This window comes from Aethalodelphis obliquidens, unplaced genomic scaffold (genome assembly GCF_003676395.1).
Source record: "Aethalodelphis obliquidens isolate GAN/ISIS:26980383/991018 unplaced genomic scaffold, ASM367639v1 scaffold1, whole genome shotgun sequence".
Taxonomy (NCBI): domain Eukaryota; kingdom Metazoa; phylum Chordata; class Mammalia; order Artiodactyla; family Delphinidae; genus Aethalodelphis; species Aethalodelphis obliquidens.
In genome coordinates this window covers 40,491,234-40,510,610 of record NW_020837945.1, presented here as the reverse complement: position 1 = coordinate 40,510,610, position 19,377 = coordinate 40,491,234, and the positions used below count along the sequence as shown (strand labels likewise).

The following is a 19,377-nucleotide window of genomic DNA, read 5'->3' as shown; positions in this document are numbered from 1 at the left end:
CAAATTCTATAATCTGAAAGATCTTTGGCAAAAGCTTTCAAAACATAGTAAAGGATAGATAATAAAGTCTAAAAATGTACATCCACTGTGCTCTGGGTTAGTAAGATTTCAAGATATTCAAGGTTGAATCTTAAATAATATGGAGAAACAAACTTTAAAATTTTAATCATTAAGAAAAACATCTAAAATATATTCCATACCCTCCAGCCTTCAAAACACAAGGTAATAACATAAAGTAACAGGTCTGTAATCATCATAACTCTTGCATTTAAAAAATAACCATTATAGTGAACCACTGCTTCAGAGCAAAGCATATCCCACTCAGGTAAGTTGGGGGAAAAAATAAAAAAGGTTGAGAATCACTTCTTACAGGGAACCTCTGATAGCTTAAGTTCGATTTTTTTTCTCTCTTTTACATTCATGAACATCTTTAGTTTCTGCTGCCTTGAGTCTTTTTAAATCACTACTTTTACTCAGTCAATAATTGCTTAAGTATGCTGTAGTACATATCAATACATATGCAGATGCTATAACAGATACCAAATGCATATTCCTAGATACAATATATGTGTATGTTGGAATGGTTAAGTACACGGGCTCTTGACAGATGGGCCAGGATTCCAACCTGACTTAATCAAACCATTTAACCTCTCTTGGCCTTAAGTTTCCTGATCTGTAAAATGAGAATAATGGCACATACCCTGTGGGATAGTGGATTAAATGAGACAGAACAGATAAAAGACTTATCACAGTACCTGACACATAGAAAACACTCAAAATATTATAAGTTATATGCATAGCACTCCAATAAAATAAATAAATCTTCCAGATACTAAAAATATAACACACACATATCAAATCATTGGCAACAGTGATCAGCGAATATTTAGAACATTTCAACTTTAGGGTAACCAAAACAGATATGGGTTAATTTTAGTAAACTCTAGTTATAGAACTATATATTAATAAATTGTGTACATGTTTTATTGGGGTATCATATGTGTATACATATTTTCAAGGTACACAGAACAATGTTGTACACTTATCTATTAATATCTACTGACACAACTACTTTTCTAATTTCTCCTTCTCCTTTCACTTCTCTCTTTTACCACAAATGTAGCCAGAAAATGAGGATATCCCCTTCTTTCTCAAAGTTAATTAACTGATCAATTACAGTATATCACTCAACTCTGAATAACTACTCCAGTCTGACTCCTGCTCCCATTGTTACATCAAAACAGCTCTGCTTAAAGTCACCAAAGACCTGCACGTTAATTCAATGGTTGGATCTCATTAGCTTTTGATGCCAGTTACTATTCACTCCATCCTGAAATATTCTCTTTTCTTGTCTTCTGTGACACCATAGTTCCCTGGTTTTCTCCAAGCTCTTTAATCCTTCTCAGACTTCATTTGAAGACTCAACCTCTTCTACCAGGCCATTTAACTATGGAGTTTCTGAAGCTTCACTTCTAAGTCCTCTTCTTTACTCACTCTATATTATCTCCTTATGTGAGCTCATTCACACACACGGCTTCAAATACCATCCACACAACTATGATTGACCAGATCTCACTTCTGAGCTCTGGATTATGTAAATCTAGCCATCTTTAAGATCTCTTCTTCAGTGAGGATACGTACCTTAAATTCAACAAGTTCAAACTAAACCAAAGAATCTCAGCCAAGTTCAACTTGCCCAAGAATGCCTTTTATTAGCCTGCATTTTATAGTATTATACCTTTTCTTCATAGAACTTATCAAAGTTATACCTACATACAAAAACAGAGACAATGCCTCTTTATCACTATATGCCCAGTGCCTTATATAGTCATTCGTCAGGATCTGGGAGACTGGCTCCAGAACCACCCCCCAACCCCTACCCCCACTCACAGATATCAAAATCTACAGGTGCTCAAGTCTCTCATATAAAATGATGTGGTATTTGAATCTACACGTATCCTCCCGTATATTTTAAATCATCTCTAGACTACTTAAATACCTAATACTATGTAAATGCTACATAAATAGTTGCCGGTGTGCAGCAAATTCAAGTTTTTTTTTTTTTTGGAACTTTCTGGAACTTTTTCCCCCAATATTTTTTCATGTCCGGTTGGTTGAACTCGGGGCTGCAGAACCTGCAAATATGGAGGGCCAACACTATAAACAAGCGTCAACCCTAACATCAAGGACTCTTTTTTCTACTGTTTAAATGGAAAGCCTTTCAGCTATTTTCACATTCATGGCTGCTTTGGAGAACTTAGGGTATTAAAAGGTTGGTACAAGAGTGTCAATGTACTGAACTTTAGGATCTTATGTAGCACTTTATACAGATTGACCTCCTCTCATGTTTAGTTGCCACCAAGTGTTCCACCATAGCTCTAACCAGGTGATGCTGACTGGGTCTCATCCTAGAGAGCAGACCCAAACTGAATAGAGTGTACTGCTGAAATGATGAACTGACCTGTCAGAGAAATAAGGAGCTAAAAAATAAATGTGATATATATTACATGAAAGCTGAAGATTACCTTGTATTAGATTCATTCGAAATTACAAACCTTAAAAATGCTCTCCAAAACAGACTAGGTACTGCTTTATTTACAGCATAACTAGAATTAATATTTAGTTAAATAAATTACATTAGATCTTAAATGGCCTAATAGCCTTTCCATTACATTTTTTAATATAAATTTATTTTTTTATTTTTGGCTGTGTTGGGTTTTCGTTGCCGTGTGCAGGCTTTCTCTAGTTGTGGCGAGTGGGGGCTACGCTTCGTGTGGTGCGCGGGCTTCTCCTTGTGGTGGCTTCTCTTGTTGTGGAGCATGGGCTATAGGGGTGCATCCTTCAGTAGTTGTGGCACACGGGCCCAGTAGTTGTAGCGCACGGGCTCTAGAGCGCAGGCTCAGTAGCTGTGGCATGCGGGCTCAGTAGTTGTAGCACATGGGCTCTAGAGCACAGGCTCAGTAGTTGTGGCGCACAGCCTTAGTTGCTCCGCAGCATGTGGGATCTTCCCAGACCAGGGCTCGAACCCATGTCCCCTGCATTGGCAGGCGGATTCTTAACCACTGCACCACGAGGGAAGTCTGTCCATTATATGTTAATATACATTTTAAATGGCATATTAATTGACCATATTTTATTGATCATGTTTTATTTTTTCAAATACCTCACCAGACACACATTTTACCATAGCTTTCTTAAATTTAATTTAAAGTTTTCTTTTTTGCTTTTGTTTGTAAATGCTAAGGTATAGTTTACCACATTTTGGCAAGGAAATCAAAAAGATTCTGTGCCAACAATAACAGTACAATTGGTGCCTTCTCTTTGGCAGAACTGCAAAATAATGGTATCACTAAAAATTTTAAAGCAATGAACTTCATTTAAAAATATTTTCTTCTACCATCGTATCTATAAAAATTGAGAAATTTCTTTAAGCCAATGTCATGAGTGCTTATTAGAAAGCAGTAATGAACATATATTTTAATGCAAGGCTGTGTATAAAGAAGTTACATAAGTTTAGGATCTCATTGGTTAACCTAAAATGACCTTCATAAGTTCACTTAACCAACTCATTAAAAAAAAAAAAAAAAGCATTTCACTTATTTTTGAGAAACAAGGAGTTAAAATTTCATCATGCTCAAAATATTCTTGCATTTATTCACAGAAAATAAGCAATCTGTGAAATAGGGAGAGAAAAAATTAAATGTGTTTTTTACATTTCCTATGTTTATAAAGATAGTAGGTTTAATCAAGAAAATATAAATGCAAAGAAAAAAAATTAGCTATAAACATATCACTAATAAATTATCCACTGTTAACGATTTGGTATATTTGTTTTCAGTCTTTTTTATTTACAAAAGTGAAATCACCTGTCATCTGTGTCTTTTCAGTCATTATTATACCACTAACAGTTTCCCATATGAATAAATATTCTTTAAATACAGGACTGTTAGGAGAACATAGGGTTCCATTATATGTAACAATTCCCCTAACTTTGGCCTAAAGGTTTTCAATAATTTGGTATTACAAATAATGTCATTATGAACAATTAGCATTATTCAATTCTGAAAGTCAACATAAAAAAAAGCATAAATAACAACAAAGCATTAGCTCTCCAAACACAGCCAACAAGATCTAGGGTTCATTTTGTTTTGTTTTTCCTTATTATAATAATTATAATAAGGAATATTATATAAGGAATATAATATAATAATTATAATAAATAACATGGAGATAAATATCATACTTGCTAAGAGAGCTGCAAGTAATTGCCTCTGGGGAAGATGCAGGGAAGAAAAGGGACAAGGAATGACTGCTATTTAAAAAATACTATATTATATAATAAAATTATAACCAGTGGCAAAATAGAAAATCAAAAACAAAATAAAAACACAAACAAACAAACAACAATTGCCTCTAAAATATCTTCTTGTTTTCTTCCTTCCTTATTAACAGAATCATAGACATGTGTCTTATCAGGGAAAAAAATACAAAAAAAAACAAAAACAAAAAAACCCCCAAATCCTAACATTCTTTTCAGATGAGAATAGCTAACAAGATGGAAATGGAAGTTACTGAGTAGAACTTAGGGCAAGACTTTTTTGGCTTACCCCAGAGACACCCTGTTCCTGCTACATGGAACTCAGATGTGATGGCTGGAACTTCAGCAATTATTTTGGGTCATGAGGCCAACTTGAGATAGGAAGATAAGGATGACTGATAAGAAAGAGTGAACGATGGTAAAATGATGATAAAGCTACCATATCATCCCTAAACTATCCATTCAAGACTTTTCATGTGAGAAATAAATGTGTACTATTGTTTTGAGCTGTTTAAGTCAGGTCTCTACTAGCAGCAAAATGCAATTCCTCATATTTAAGTTTTATATGACTCATTAAACCAAGTACATGTAAAACACATATAAAAAGTAATAGCAAATCAAAAAATAATTCCAATTAATTCCAAGACTAGTAAAAACATATTATTATACCCTAAGAAACTGCTCAAGAAACTATAAATATTATGTAAATTTTATACCAAGACTAAGAGATAAAACTTGTATTTTCCTAAAACAATTAAATTTTAATTTCTCTAAAGTAAGAGGCATTAGCATGTATTCTATAAAACTATGAAGCGAACCCTTTTTCTGTTAGATTATCTCTTTATCTATTAAAGTGCCGGGTATCCAGTAGCTGCTTAAAATTATCTGAGGATCATTAAAGACTTTTTTTAAGACATAAAGTATCCACTAAGGGTTCCAAAGTAAGATTATAGCAGGGTTTCTCAACTTTGGCAGTATTGATATTTTGGACCAGACAATTCTTTGTTGTTAGGGCTGCCCTGTGCATTGCAGGGTGTTCAACAACATCTCTGGCCTCTACGTACTAGATGCCAGCAGCAACGCCCCAATTAAGACAATCAAAAATATCTCCCGACACTGCCCAATGTCCCTACAGGAAATAAAATCTGAAAAAAAATGTAGTTGTTTTTGCAAATCATTTAGTGCTTCATCAGGAACATTTGGCTTTTCTAGTAAATAAAAGAATTTTAGAATTGTAACATTTCTAAATTCTCTCTAAAGCTGATTGTGGTATACAAACTCAAAGTGACCTACAGATTAGGTTATCTCTAATGTCCCTCTTAAACCTTCAGAGGATTTCACATGAAAGAAATATTAATAGCTTCTATCTATTTAAGCCTATCTATGTGCTAGGTATAGTACTGAGCACTTCATGTTCATTCTCTCTATACTCCTGACATCCTCGTGGGATGGCTACTTAACCCCACTGTAATAAAAAATAATTTTAAAATCTATTTTAGTCAACAAATCAAAATGCTTCCAGAAATAATTATTTATCATTCATTATATTCACTCTGGCACTGAACTAAGAAGGTACCTTTACTTGCTTAATTTACAATTTATGATAAAAAATATTTCAATATATCTAGTAACAAAATTAAGTTGAATTACCACAAACTTCAGGAATTGGGGAAATGTTCACAGCCCCTAACAAGTCAGAGAAATAATAATTAACTGTTTCTTGGAATATTTTTTATACTGTGGCATAATGAAAGAGCACTTTTTAAATTTTTCTTCCATGATTCCCTGAGTTCTTTCAGTAACCTTTTTTTTCTCCTTTGTACAACTTGATAAAGAAAAAAAAAATCACTTTATAATTATTTGAGGATTCATCTGTAATTTCAATCTGTTGTTCAGGAGAAATTGAAGGCTGGATTCAAAATCCCAGCTTCTTCACCTGACAAATTAACTTGTTCAGGCCTCAATTTCAACTATGTAACTTGCATAACAAGACCTATCTGAAGGCCTTAAGAGTTAGTAGGTCCTCAATAAAAATTACATTCCTCTTCCTTTCATCCTGAAATTAAATATCAGCTAAGTGCCAATTCTATTTAAGCAATTGTTGAGAGTCCACTAATAAGAGCAAAGGGAGGATATGATGGGGCAGTTAGTCTAACATTATTCAATGTAACTGGAAATGAATACATTCAATCTCCCAAATCCATCATCTCAAAAATGCTGTAGCCTAAGCCCTTAGTTTGAGATTTTTAATTACTATGCTTATATTGTTTCTCAAATAGAAAAGTATATCATCAAATACACTGAGTACATGCATAATTTTTCACTTATATTATCTATAAGTGAAATAGCAGCAAAATGCAATTCCTTTTTACTTTTCCCTGTGGTAAAAGACACAGAACCATTTTTGAAAAGAAGTGTTCCTTCCTCTCCCTTCACCCACACAACTAACTGCCAAGAAATTTTGATTCATATTTCTCTCTAAAAGGAGGAAGATAAATTGGAGCCTTTCTTCTCAACTTCACAAGGCTCTGTGTATAATTCATATATTTAGTTAACTGTCACCAACCCAAGTGCATATTATCCATTTTATGGATTACTCACAATTAAGTCATTTACTAATGAAGGCAAGTTACCCTCAACGAACATTAGGAAACCAAACGTTTAAAAAGAAACAATCTTTAGGAATTAGATTATATAATCTACTGCTTCCCTCATTGGCAAATAAAACAGAATTAGTATACTAGAATTTTGTTATCAGTCGGTAAAATTCAACTTAATACAGGTAATCTTTTATTCCATCTAAGTTTTAATACAAAAAAGGACTTCACAAAGCTCACCTACAATGTGGAACCAGACAAGAACTCTAAGAAGAGATCGTTTGGTAATCTAGAGTATTATAAAATATGTTATAAGGGTTCAGGTAAAAGTTGGTAACATGAAAGTATATCAACGTAACACTCATAATTTAGCAATATAAAATAAAAGTTCATTAAGTTCATCCTGTTTAGTTTTGCTTCCTTGGATATTTTAGGAGGTAGTGGAGTTTTATAAAACAGTCAACTTCATTTGTTCTTAAAATAATTTACTGTCACTATTCGGACACTGCATTTCACAAACTAAATTTATTCATTTGTTCTTAAAGTTGATTTCAAGAAACAGAATAAGAGTAATTAAGAGTTCCCCAAAAATGTTCTGGCCCTCAAATTAAATTTCGCGTTCTACAGAAAGTAAGGGTTATCTGTTCAGGTAAATTTACAAAGCTAAATGTAACCAAAGCCAAGTTGCTCATTAATGATATACAACCAAAATACAGAAAAAGATGAAAAGACTTTCTGCCTATGACTATATTAAAAAGAGCAACTGTAACCTAATTTTTCAGAAGTTTAAAACTCCTGTAGATACAAAGTCTACTGATAACACGGTTTCTAGATATAAAACATAGAAGACAAGCTCTGTAAAGACACTGAACCTCTAAATCCTGAATGCCAATACCAACAAAAAAATTTTTAATGAAGTCACTAAATAGAGAGCAATGCCAAAGAAAATTGACATACCCTTTACACCAAGACAATTTCCACTGTCAAACCAACTTATCTATTGGGGGAAGGGGGGATGAAATCAAAAAACAGTTTAAAGTATTAAAAACTTACCTGAATATGTCAACCCCAGCCTTTTTCTTTCAATACTTGGAAATACATAAAATCAAATTTCAGCAAACATTATGCCCACTTCTGCTTAACTTTATTTCCTATTTGTTAACCGGAATGAAATTAATGGCTTACTTTAATTAATATGTAAAGGATCCAAACCCTTTACATATTCATTCCTTTAATTACTATCCCTATTTGACATAAGAAGAAAGAAACTAAGGCACAAAGAGGTGAAGTAATTTGTTCAAGGTAACACAGCTAGAAGTAGTAGAGCCATGACTTGAACGCTATATAGCCAAGATAATAAACAAATAAAGGAATGGGGTGGAAAAGGAGCAGTTAAATTTTTTTTCCAAAAGAGTTTTCAAAGTAAGAGTGTTGTGAAAGAGAACAAAATGTTTAAACTATAAATATATGTAGATGTGAATGTAGATAACACAAATTTTACCCCTACACAAGTACTTTGGTGCTTTAATATTTGATTATGGTCAAACATTCTAAACTACATCAAATTTTAGTGGCAGTCAACCAAGTAAATAATTTACTGTCACTATTCAGACACTTTCCTTTTTTTTTAACAAGCTAAATAAAATACACTATAATTTAAAGGAAGGGGGTTGGTGGTGATGTAACTGGAGCAATAGTTTCAGGAAAGCTACTTTCTCTATTAGCAGTTAATTAGAAAAGAGCTTGCGTGTATCGGGGAAAGGGGTAAGAAAAGGAAAGATGACAATCCCACTGCCTTAACCCCACCTCCCAGAAAAGTAACTAAGTCACTGTGGGTCAGCGCCTAAACCAACTGGAGAACCGGCCCAGCGGGGTCTCGCGAAGAGATGACAGGAGACCCTAGCAGAGGGGGAGGGGTGGCGATGACAGAAGAGGGGGCGGTAGAGAGATGGCAAGCCTCCCATCTCCGGAAAAGGGGAGAATACGGGGGCAAGGGGCGGAGAAGGGAAGGCAGGAAATGTTGCCAGAGATTCCAAATGAGGTGACAAGAAACCGGGTAGGAAACACAAGAAAGGCGGGACCCTCGGGCAGAAAGGGGTCTGTTTGGGGCAGGGGAGGCTTGTCAGTACAGAGCTTTCCTGCCAGCTGGCCCTCCTCTCCAGCCCCTCCACCCCCGACAAACTCTCACTTTCTCAGCAACCCTAAACCTGCGCAGGTCAACCCCGTCCCGCTCCCCGCCCCCCACCCCAAGCCGGATAGGTGGAGGGGGGAGCTTCACCCTCACGCTCCTTGTTGGGCTGGTGGCGCGAGCGCTGGACACAGCCCAAATTCGGGGACTGGAAGACCAGGAAAAGCAGGGAGGCCCAGGACCTGGCTGACAAGTCCTGGCGGCCGACGGGCGCCTCACCTGACAGAAGCGTCGGCAGTAATCCCGACTGCTGATCCCGACGCCGCCGCCACGGCAGCTGCCGCCGCCAGCGCCGCCTCTGCCTTCGCCCGCAGCTCTAAGCCCGGGAGGGCCTGGAGGGGACTCCACAATGGCCACGAGCTCTTCTCCAAGGCGTTCGGCCTCTTGATCGCTCTCTTCCTCCGCCATGAGGCTCTCGCCGCCCAGCGCGTACCAGCCCCTGCGCCCCCGCCGCTGTAGCTGCCTCGGCTAACCTCCTCCTCCTCCTCTAGTTCCCTCCCCCTTCCCTCCTCCCCAGCCGGACAGGGGCCTCTCAGCTGGCTCTACTTCCGGCTCCGCCCACCCACGCCCCCAGTTTTCATTGGAGAACTCTAGATGCCAATCATGCACATGTCCGCCCTTCCACTACTATTGGCCAACTCAGCCGTCTGTTTGATAGGTCCGCGGTCCGTTGGTCAATGTTGCTCGGCGGTTACTGGGTACCGCCTACGAGCTCTCCCATAGGCGGCGCAGGAGGACTGGGCTCGGCGGGGGACACGGCGGCCGCTGCGGGGCTCGATCGGGCAACGGCGACGGCGGTGGCGGCGGTGGCGACTGGTCCTCCTCCTTCACCCCATTGCACCTCCTTTTCTTCCTCTTCCTTTTCTTTCCGGCCGCGTATCGTCCATTTCCCCTCAAGGCGGCCCCGATCCTACGGTACCAAGGAGCTAGGGAGGCCGAGGGTGGGCCCGACCGTTGGTGCGGGCTTTGGGCCCGGGGCCTTCCGGCCCGAAGCGGGAGCCGGGGGCGGGGCCGGGGCGCTGTTGTCGGCGGTAGGAAGAGGGAGGGGACGGGAAGCCTGACAGCGGTCGCCTCCGTCAGGCGCCTGCTGCCTCCTCCCTTGAGACTGCCGCCAACTCGGCTGTCGAGTTCCCGGGCCCACGGCCGGCAGCTGGGACTCAGCCCTGCCCAGCTAGCGGGCAGGGGCGGTGGGGCGCCGGCGTGCTGGGCTCCGCGCGGGAGGAGGGAGTCTAGACGCCGGGCGCGTCGCGAGCCCCGCCTTTCCCTCCTCCCGAACCCTGGGGCTTGGGCGCCCGGGGAGGTGCAGATCCGGGCGCACCACTGTGGAGGGACTGAGATGAGGAGAGTTGGAGTAAACGTTGGGATCCGAATTTGTGCTGTGGACTTAGGGTGATTTTAAGCACACCTGCGTGGTGGTTGTGGTGGACGTTCTTGTTCGTTTTTTCATCCACCCTTTTTCCTTCCCCCTCCCCCATTTTTTCTTTCCATTTGTTTTTCGTGTTTTACAGTAAAGGCATGACTTCCCAGCACCTCAGGGAAAATAGGGTGCAAGCCCAGAAACTATTTCCACACCACCACTTGTTGAAAAACTGATTTGAAGGCATCTCCGGGTTTGAACAAACTGAAAGTGCCAGGATTTCATGCGTCTTTGGTTTTGCTCTGGAGACCCTTCGCTTCTAGGTATCAAGACGAAAAAAACTGGAAACTAATCTGGTAAACATTTAAACTTGAAAACTTCTGTTGAGTTTTATTTTTATCTAGTAAATGATTTGCTTCTTTTGTTGGCCAGTTCCTGCTCTTAACTTTGTAACTTCCTCGTTTAAAATATCTTTACTTCTATGGAAAACACTTTGGTTCTTCGGTTCTGTAAACTCGAGCATCCTCTACTGGGTGGATATTTACCTGTGCAGTAACACAAATATACTTTAAAACTTAAAAGATTTTGGAATGTATAGGCCTTTCATATTAGCACAAGTGATTGCGCGTTTTATGCTTCAAAGAATAAGGAACATGTTAATTGTTTTAGAGTATGAAATCCAAAGACAGAAGACTTTTCACATAGAATGATTTAAGCATTACTGGGCACAAATATGTAATGTTTTTCATAAATAGCTTAGAACCATTAATTATAATTGGGACTGACTTGCTATATGATTATAAAACACATACCATTAACTTAAAGTACAAATATGTGTAATGGTAATTCACTGTTTAGTAAGCAGGAATTGTCTTACCTGCCATTGAAAACCTATAACCTAAATAGTATTTGGCACGGGAGCCTTGCGTTAAACACATTTTTAATGGGAAAAAAAAGAATTAAACCTATTAAAACCTAAACTTGATCATACTTTCCAAAATTTCTTTGGAATGTTGACTTCTTCTCTGAGGTTATGTCCACAGGTGTCTAAGACATAAATTCTTTTGAGAGAGATTTCATGGTAACCAGCTATGAATTCTGTAGCATAGATTAACGGAATACTCCATTGTTTCTGATTACACTTATAAAGTACAGGTCTTCAGAGCATACCTGGGAATTTTTCTCTAATGTATTTATACAGAACAGAATTCCATCTTGAATTCTATCAATTCATTTCAATTTCTTATATCTAGGTTAATGTAAGAGCTTAATCCAATGGCATGGCCTCAGGGAACAAATGGTTATCACTTACAACTTCTGTTATCTCAAGTTTTCAGTGCCCATAACCTTACAATTTTGGCAATGATCACAAAAAAAATTTGTTTTGGGGTTCAACTGAGAAATTATTAAGCTGCTTCTGAGTTAAATATTTGGAAAAATAGTGAAGATAATCACTTATTCCATATCAACAAATTGTGATTGAGCATCTGTCATGTACAAGATACTGTGTTCTTAGTTTTGGTCTAACTTAATAGTTAAATAAGTGAAATAAATATTAGCAAATGTAAATATTATTCTTTAGTGAAAAAAAAGTGTTAGATAAGGCACTTTGCATAGCTTGTCTATCACCTTTTGGAAAGGTATCTTAGTAGAGGTATATATGCATTAAAAAAAAATGACTTACTTTGAGCTCTGTATTTTGACTTTAAAATTTAACATCATTGTTGCTACTTTTAATTGCATTTGGCCTGTGTTCTTTCTTGGTTTTTACTTTCTTTCTTCTCAGAACAATTTGGGAAATTATATTCAACTTCATATAGAATTATGCCAGTTTAGTGGCCCACCTGTTTGAACAAACTTTGTACACAGTTCCTTGCAGTTGTTTTCCTAAAATCTGTTGCCCCAGAGCTGTGAAGGGAAAGAAGTTCTTTTAAACTTGAACACATATCTGAATTGGATGAGATTAATACCATAAATGTTGACCTGTAGTTAGGTTTTTCTAAAGGATAGTGACATCTGGGATAGTTTTTTCATAGTTTGAATTTATTTGAATTTCATCATAATCAAGGAATGGACCTAGTTGTTACTAGTAACTTGCTCTGGTTTTGCCTTCACTTAACGTATCTCAGGTAAGTTAAGACTTAATAGACATACAGTCTATTAATTGGAATTAAGTTTTCTGAAGCCTTTAATCTTAAAATGTTTATACCTACCTTTTTATTATTCCTTCCCTCATGAAGTGTTGTTATAACACTCTGTTTCTCTTGTCTTGAAAGAACCCTATTCAAAGTCAGAATGGAAAGATTTGTAGTGACAGCACCACCTGCTCGAAACCGTTCTAAGACTGCTTTGTACGTGACTCCCCTGGATCGAGTCACTGAGTTTGGAGGTGAGCTGCACGAAGATGGAGGAAAACTCTTCTGCACTTCTTGCAATGTGGTTCTGAATCACGTTCGCAAGTCTGCCATTAGTGACCACCTCAAGTCAAAGACTCATACCAAGAGGAAGGCAGAATTTGAAGAGCAGAATGTGAGAAAGAAGCAGAGGCCTCTAACTGCATCGCTTCAGTGCAACAGTACTGCGCAAACAGAGAAAGTCAGTGTTATCCAGGACTTTGTGAAAATGTGCCTGGAAGCCAACATCCCACTTGAGAAGGCTGATCACCCAGCAGTCCGTGCTTTCCTGTCTCGCCATGTGAAGAATGGAGGCTCCATACCCAAGTCAGACCAACTGAGGAGAGCATATCTGCCTGATGGATATGAGAATGAGAATCAACTCCTTAACTCACAAGATTGTTGACAAGGAGGTTACCACCATTGTGATCAAGATAAATAATGTGGAGTATTAAAGTTATGTGTTGATTGTGTGGTTCATTTTTATATTTATTTCATTTTAAATCATGTGATGCAGAATAGTTTTGCAATGTATATATAGTTGCAGGCAAAAAAAAAGAAAACATAAAAAAAAACTTCACTGCAAAACATATTGTTAATTTTAGTCACCAATGGTGTAAAGCAAAACTTAGGGTTTAGAGTGTGCTAGGATACCTGAAACCTGATGGTTATCTTTAAAATTGATGGTTTTTCTCCTGAAATGTTTGTGCATGGAAGAACTGCCCTGCTTTTTTACCCCATTGCCATGTATGATTATTCCTTGTGAGATTACCTAATTACTTGGATTGAAGACTAGCCTAGGAAATTGAAGCTGCTGCCAGGCAATACCACTCACAGTAAATTAAAGGAATTATTTCTGATTAGAGGATCCTCAAAAAGGAAGTTTCCCATCCTCAAAATGGTGGGAAACTATTCTTACATCTTCAGATTCCTAGCAGAAAATGATCGTTTATTTCAGACTATGCTTTACTTGTATATGAGGTAGTTAACTATCTTTCAGTTCCTCACTGTCTTTTTTCCTTTTTTTTTAAAGGCTTATTGTATTTAGTAGCAGCTTCAAGTGACCAAAAGACTAAAATCTTTTAATGTCAGTGCCAAAAGCCACCGGGAATTTTGCAGTGACACGATTTTAGTCTCATACTATAAACACAAATGTTCGAACCATAGCTTTCATTTCAAGCATCATCTTGAATTTGAAACTTTTTTTTTATGTCATGGTGTTAAAAGACTTCAAGATTGGCATTTTAATTTAAACAGGTAGACATTTTATGATTGAGTTTCCTGTTTTTACAGAGAATTAATAATTACTTTTTGGCTGACAGATCAGATGATAAGGAAATTACTTTTTATGCATTAATTTTTCCACAGGATTTTATAAGAGTTTATTTAGATAGACTAGAAACAAGTTTACTTACTTTCAGTTTTATGTGCTTTGCCTCTGGTGGTATAAGGTTTTTAAACAGATGGTAAACCATTGTCTAAAAATACTGGCAAGATTTTTGTAATGGAGATCTGGCAGTATCCTGCATAACTGTTTGGGTGAGGAAATAATCAATTCTGTTAAAGGTCAACCATGTTCAGGAAATGACCTCTATCTGAATTCCACTATCCTGTAAGGTTATTAAAGTGGCTTAGCCCAGGTATGTCCTCTTTGTTGGATACCCAAATTATATTTTTAAAAAAATTAAAGGGCTGAAAACTTGGAGTAGAGCTTTAAAAAAATGTCTTAAAGTCTTTGAAAACATTCAAGTTAAAAATCTTTATAAAGTATATTTCTATTACAAAGCACTGACAAAAAATGCCCTATGTGACTTAGAGGGAGTTATCTTTGAGGTCATTTTACCACAAGTCTTCATTAAAAAACAGCCAAAGTGAATAAGAAAAAGATTAGATATTAGGTTTTTCAGAATCGGCTTTCCATGTCTAAGTTTTTTTGGTGGACTTAAGTTCCTAGTATGAGGTGTCAAAGTGCCCATCTTATTTTAGATTTTATGTGGGCTTTTTGTTGTTTTCATTTTTAAATAAGCCTGCCACCAAAAAAAAAAAAAAATCACTTGTCAAAATTTGAGCTACCAGTTTTTCTCATGTTCAGTTATGTTAAAGTAGCACAATTAATGCCCAGAATAGTGCTCTCATTTGTTAAGCACATGCAAGAGGAAACCAGTGGCAAAACATAACCAAAATGTACTTTGCTTTTACTTCCTCTAGTAAAAAATTTGCAGGCAACCATGTTTAACTTGAATTATCTAAGATGGTACAAGATCTAAGAAACTCGGAAAATAATTGATTTTTATAGCAGTATTTTCAGAATACAAAGATAAGGTTAGATATACAATCATTCTAATTTTTTCAAGACTTTCATGTGATTCAGACTGCTCCCTATTGTTTTGACATTAATTTGCACTAACAGCAAACACATAGTGGCAGAAAGGCTTTAAGTAGTCCTAAACAGTAAACTGGATGACGTTGTACTAGAAAAATACCAATAATTCACATTTGAGTTTCTAGCAGTTATTACTAATTTGATGATCATTTAGGTCCCATATAGCTTAATGTATTTCTCCAGGCTCCTAACTTTTTGTATATCCAGTATATCTAGGGGCATAATCCGTCCTCCTGTTAGGATTATATCATGTCCTTAGAAGCGTTTTCCATCCTGTTATAGAGGTTTAATGTGTTTCTTTACTAATTATGAAACTTTTCGTTCCCTGAAACTGGTTAACTTTACTTCATAGTTAAGGCAGAATGATTGTCTTAGCCTGCTCAAACTGGTACAAATCTGTGAAACCATGGTTAGCATACATTGGGTAACAAATGGAGAATGTCTAAGAGGCATATGCTGCTGTGGAGGTGTGGACGTGTGTACAGAGCTCTCAACTATATAGTGTTAGTGTGATGCTATACTATTGGGAAAAATAGCACATTTTTTCTATTTTATAAGTTGTATGCATAAACATAAGATTTGTAATGTTTCATTTATAAACTGCCTTCAACACATGCTTACCTGTTAATAGTGTTTTCTCAAAGTATGATAGTATGTCTTCCAGAATTTCACTATATGCTTACAGTAAATATTTCCTAGCTTGTTGAAATGTTAAATTCCTTGTTCGTTTCTTTTGATTCTCTGGGGCATATAGCAAGCCTGAAAGACATTATAATCATTTCTTACAGGGTGGAAATTTAGAAAGATTGTGTATTGGAGCCTAAATAGTTATTTTATTCATTATCATCTTTGAGTAAGACTTTTCTTCTTTTTTTTTTTTTTTAAACAAATGTTACTTCCAGTTAACGCATTTGGCCCTACTGAATTTCAGGGACCAAAATACCTATACTTAAAAAGTTCTGCATCTTACAGTTGTAACCAATTAAGTATCAGCTTGGGATTGTTCTGAAGTCTTCATTGCTTAAAAACTATTGTAAGTAACAGTTGGCAAGATCTCTAAGCAGAAAGTTCCATGTTAAAATCTTTTGCCTGAAAGAATTTGTATGTAAATGTTAATGGAAAACACATTTAAACAAAATAAAACGTAAGGTGGCCCCAAACAAAAGCCACAAACAATTTGTCATTTGGTGCTTAGTCTTTGTAAGGGCTCTCTGTGGTTTGACTTGCCCCAGCTGCCTTTAAATGAGTACAGATCACCTTAAAACATGTTTATTAAATAGAAGATTCATTCTATAATTTAATTGAAAATCTTAGCCTAAAATAAGTTGCTTTGGCTTCTAGTCAGCACTGATTAAAATGTGAATAGTGAAGTGACTATCCTAAACCTGGTTTATCTCAATCCATACTACCATAGACTTTTGAGGTAAATACAGTTCTTAATGTAGTGGTATTCTACTTGTATCCAGAATACTGTATTCATTAAAATTTTACTATGTTCATTTTTGTATTCCCTTCTTATTTTTTTTGCTCACGCATGTATCTTTAGTATAAATGTGTCGCTTTTAAAGTTTTGTCTCTGTGACTTTTAGAAATAAATTTCAAAAATTGTTTCAGAAGTTTTTGAAAGCATGTTTTGTTTTGTGGGTCAATAGCATATATTTCATCATTCCAACAGATTAATAAAACTTAGATTTATTTTTCTACTAGTTATATCTCTGTAAGATTATTAGTCCTTATGTCCAATGTAAAAGCATATATATTCTGTCAAACCAAATTTACATCATAGCTACAGATAGCCCCTTTCCCCTAAAATTATATAGGTAATATTTAAATAAGCTTAATCAGTGCTTTTAATTGGAAACATACTCTAACTTTCTACCTTTAGAAAGACTAATTATGGAAGACAAGGACCTAATTTGCATCTCGTAAGTTTTATCGGGTTTTCGAAAGATTTGCTGTACTCTTACCAGCACTGGGGAGAAAATGCATAGAAGTGGAAAATTGTCTTTTATTAGTTTTACATAGTTTTGAGGACAGCTATTCCTCCTATTTACTTCTATTTGGAAAAAATTAATGAATTTATAAAGTAATTGACTTGTTTTTTCTGAAATCAAAATGATAGAAAGGACCTTAAGAAATTAGTCAATACTTCTGTTTCCAGCTTAATACCTCCAAATCAACAGGCTTGTCTTCATTTTTCCTAAAGAATCTCATCATAACCTTTATTAAATGTAAACCAATTGAATGTGTGTGCCTTTGGGTCTCATAATAGTTCCTTTTTTTCTTTCTGTGTGTATACTGAGTTGTATTATGCACCTGTAATATGGTATCTCATGATGCAAAGATGTTTCTGGGATCAGACTAGCTAACCTAGCCCAGTAAAGACTAAAACTAGGAAGTAGAGTAGGACTTAAACTTGTGATGTGATGCATTTGATACGTATGGCATGACTTCCATCTGATTACCCCTCTAATATGTTACTTGATTTCATTTGTTTTATATGCATACTATTTAGAATGAATGCTTAGATCTCTCTTGTTTAAATGTTGGAATCAAATAATTTAAAAGTCCATGGCCTCAAGTTCTTGGTTAAATTTGAATAATATGCAGTCAACTAGTACTTACTGAGTTCTTATCATGTGCTTGACGCTACTCCAGCCATGCTACTCTAGTGGCTAACTCTAGCCACTCCATCACATCTACTCTACATCAGAGAAAATAAAGATGATTTATTGTCGCTAACACAGTGATGGGGGCAGAAGAGCGGGAGGGCATATATTGTTGTCTTATCTAGCCAACTTCTTTAAGCATTCCTTGTAAGACTAGTAAATTACCAACAAAATAGTTATCATTGGTTTCATCTTCACTCTCCAAGTCTTATTCTGTACAGGAAGAGCAATAAAATTTGAAAATTTCCAAATTAAATGGTGTGCATATCCTTTGAAAATCTGGTAGTATATGTTATACAGAAACTATCAATTTCCAGATTAAATTCTATTAAACAATGGGATTGACCAATGTAAATAAGAACCTGCCACACATTTTACTGCACTGCCCATGATACATCAAGAGCTTCACTGAATACTGAATATCAAGATAGTCACTGGTGTACCTAATCAATTAGACATTAATTAATGATGATCATAATCCAAACCCCTGAGCTGGTATGTATATTAAATGACAGATTCTACAACCTCTTCTGTTTAAGCATACAAGCATACAAGGAATCAGTATGTATGTAATAGAACACATTGATTTTTAAAAATTTTTTTCTTAGAATGCTCATGTAGTACATATTCAATAGTAATAGTAATAATTTATGTATTCCTTTTAATCTAACAAATTCTACTTTTATGAATATATCAGAAACAAAATGGCCAATATATAAAGATATATGTAAAAAGAAGTTCATTTTAATATTATAATCGTAAAAAAATGCAAATACTGTGAATGTCCAGCAAAAGTGCAATGGTCCAAAAATTATGACACATCAATATTATGGAGTTATTCAAGTGCCCTAAAAGCGTGGATTAAAAAAGACACCTACAAGATTGTTAAGTTTCTCTATATATACATTTATAAATATATATATTGTTTTGAGGAAAAATAAAAGAACAGTGCTATGCAAAGTACAATACATTTGTATGTGGTAAAAGACACACACTAAATGGTTAAGATTACTGACATGGTGATACTGAATGGGGTCGGGGGGCAATATTTGCCTTGTTTTATATACTCCCATATGTTGACTTACAACAAGCACATTATCTGTGTCACACACACAAAATATGAATTAGACTTTTATTGAAACTTGCTCCCACAGTAGTTATATCCTAACTGTAAAGAACAGCAATAGCACATAATTCATCGACCTTATTAATGAGAATATTAAAGAATTTTAATTGCTGAACAAATATTTTAAAACATCTTTTTGAATTCTTTAAAACTTATCTTTATAAAATTTAGTTGCATATTTACAAAGTGAAGTCATTATTCTTCTCCCCAAGTTATTCATTACTAAGTATGTAATGGGGAGTCATTTTCAAAGCTATGACTAGTATCCCTGTACTCTATAAATAGCCTAAACTTTTTCTAGTTTTTTACAGTAGTTCTAAGTACTAGTCCACAATGCTTCAATAAT

General features: G+C 36.2%; 2 protein-coding genes across 7 annotated transcripts in view; one reads left to right on the top strand and one right to left on the bottom strand.

Moving 5' to 3' along the window:
• ZNF654 (zinc finger protein 654) overlaps positions 1–9,625 on the bottom strand; it is a 94,307-nt gene extending 84,682 nt beyond the window's left edge. For 4 of the 6 annotated variants that reach the window (XM_027102756.1, XM_027102759.1, XM_027102764.1 and 1 more), the window contains exon 1: positions 9,323–9,625. In XM_027102756.1, coding sequence (XP_026958557.1) covers positions 9,323–9,511 — 189 coding nt within the window. In that variant the 5' untranslated portion in view covers positions 9,512–9,625. The remainder of the gene's footprint in view (positions 1–9,322) is intronic. The other 2 variants (XM_027102787.1, XM_027102783.1) reach the window with 1 other exon arrangement.
• A 202-nt stretch (positions 9,626–9,827) lies between these two features.
• Positions 9,828–16,852, top strand: CGGBP1 (CGG triplet repeat binding protein 1). Its single transcript, XM_027102799.1, has 3 exons — positions 9,828–10,018; positions 10,612–10,816; positions 12,737–16,852. Exon 3 carries the CDS (start codon positions 12,756–12,758, stop codon positions 13,257–13,259), a length of 504 nt encoding a protein of 167 aa, XP_026958600.1. The 5' UTR covers positions 9,828–10,018; positions 10,612–10,816; positions 12,737–12,755; the 3' UTR covers positions 13,260–16,852.
• Positions 16,853–19,377: the final 2,525 nt, after the last annotated feature.

Bases quoted from the DNA above. Each gene is read 5' to 3' on its own strand.
- CGGBP1 (XM_027102799.1), top strand. From the start codon at position 12,756: ATGGAAAGATTTGTAGTGACAGCACCACCTGCTCGAAACCGTTCTAAG.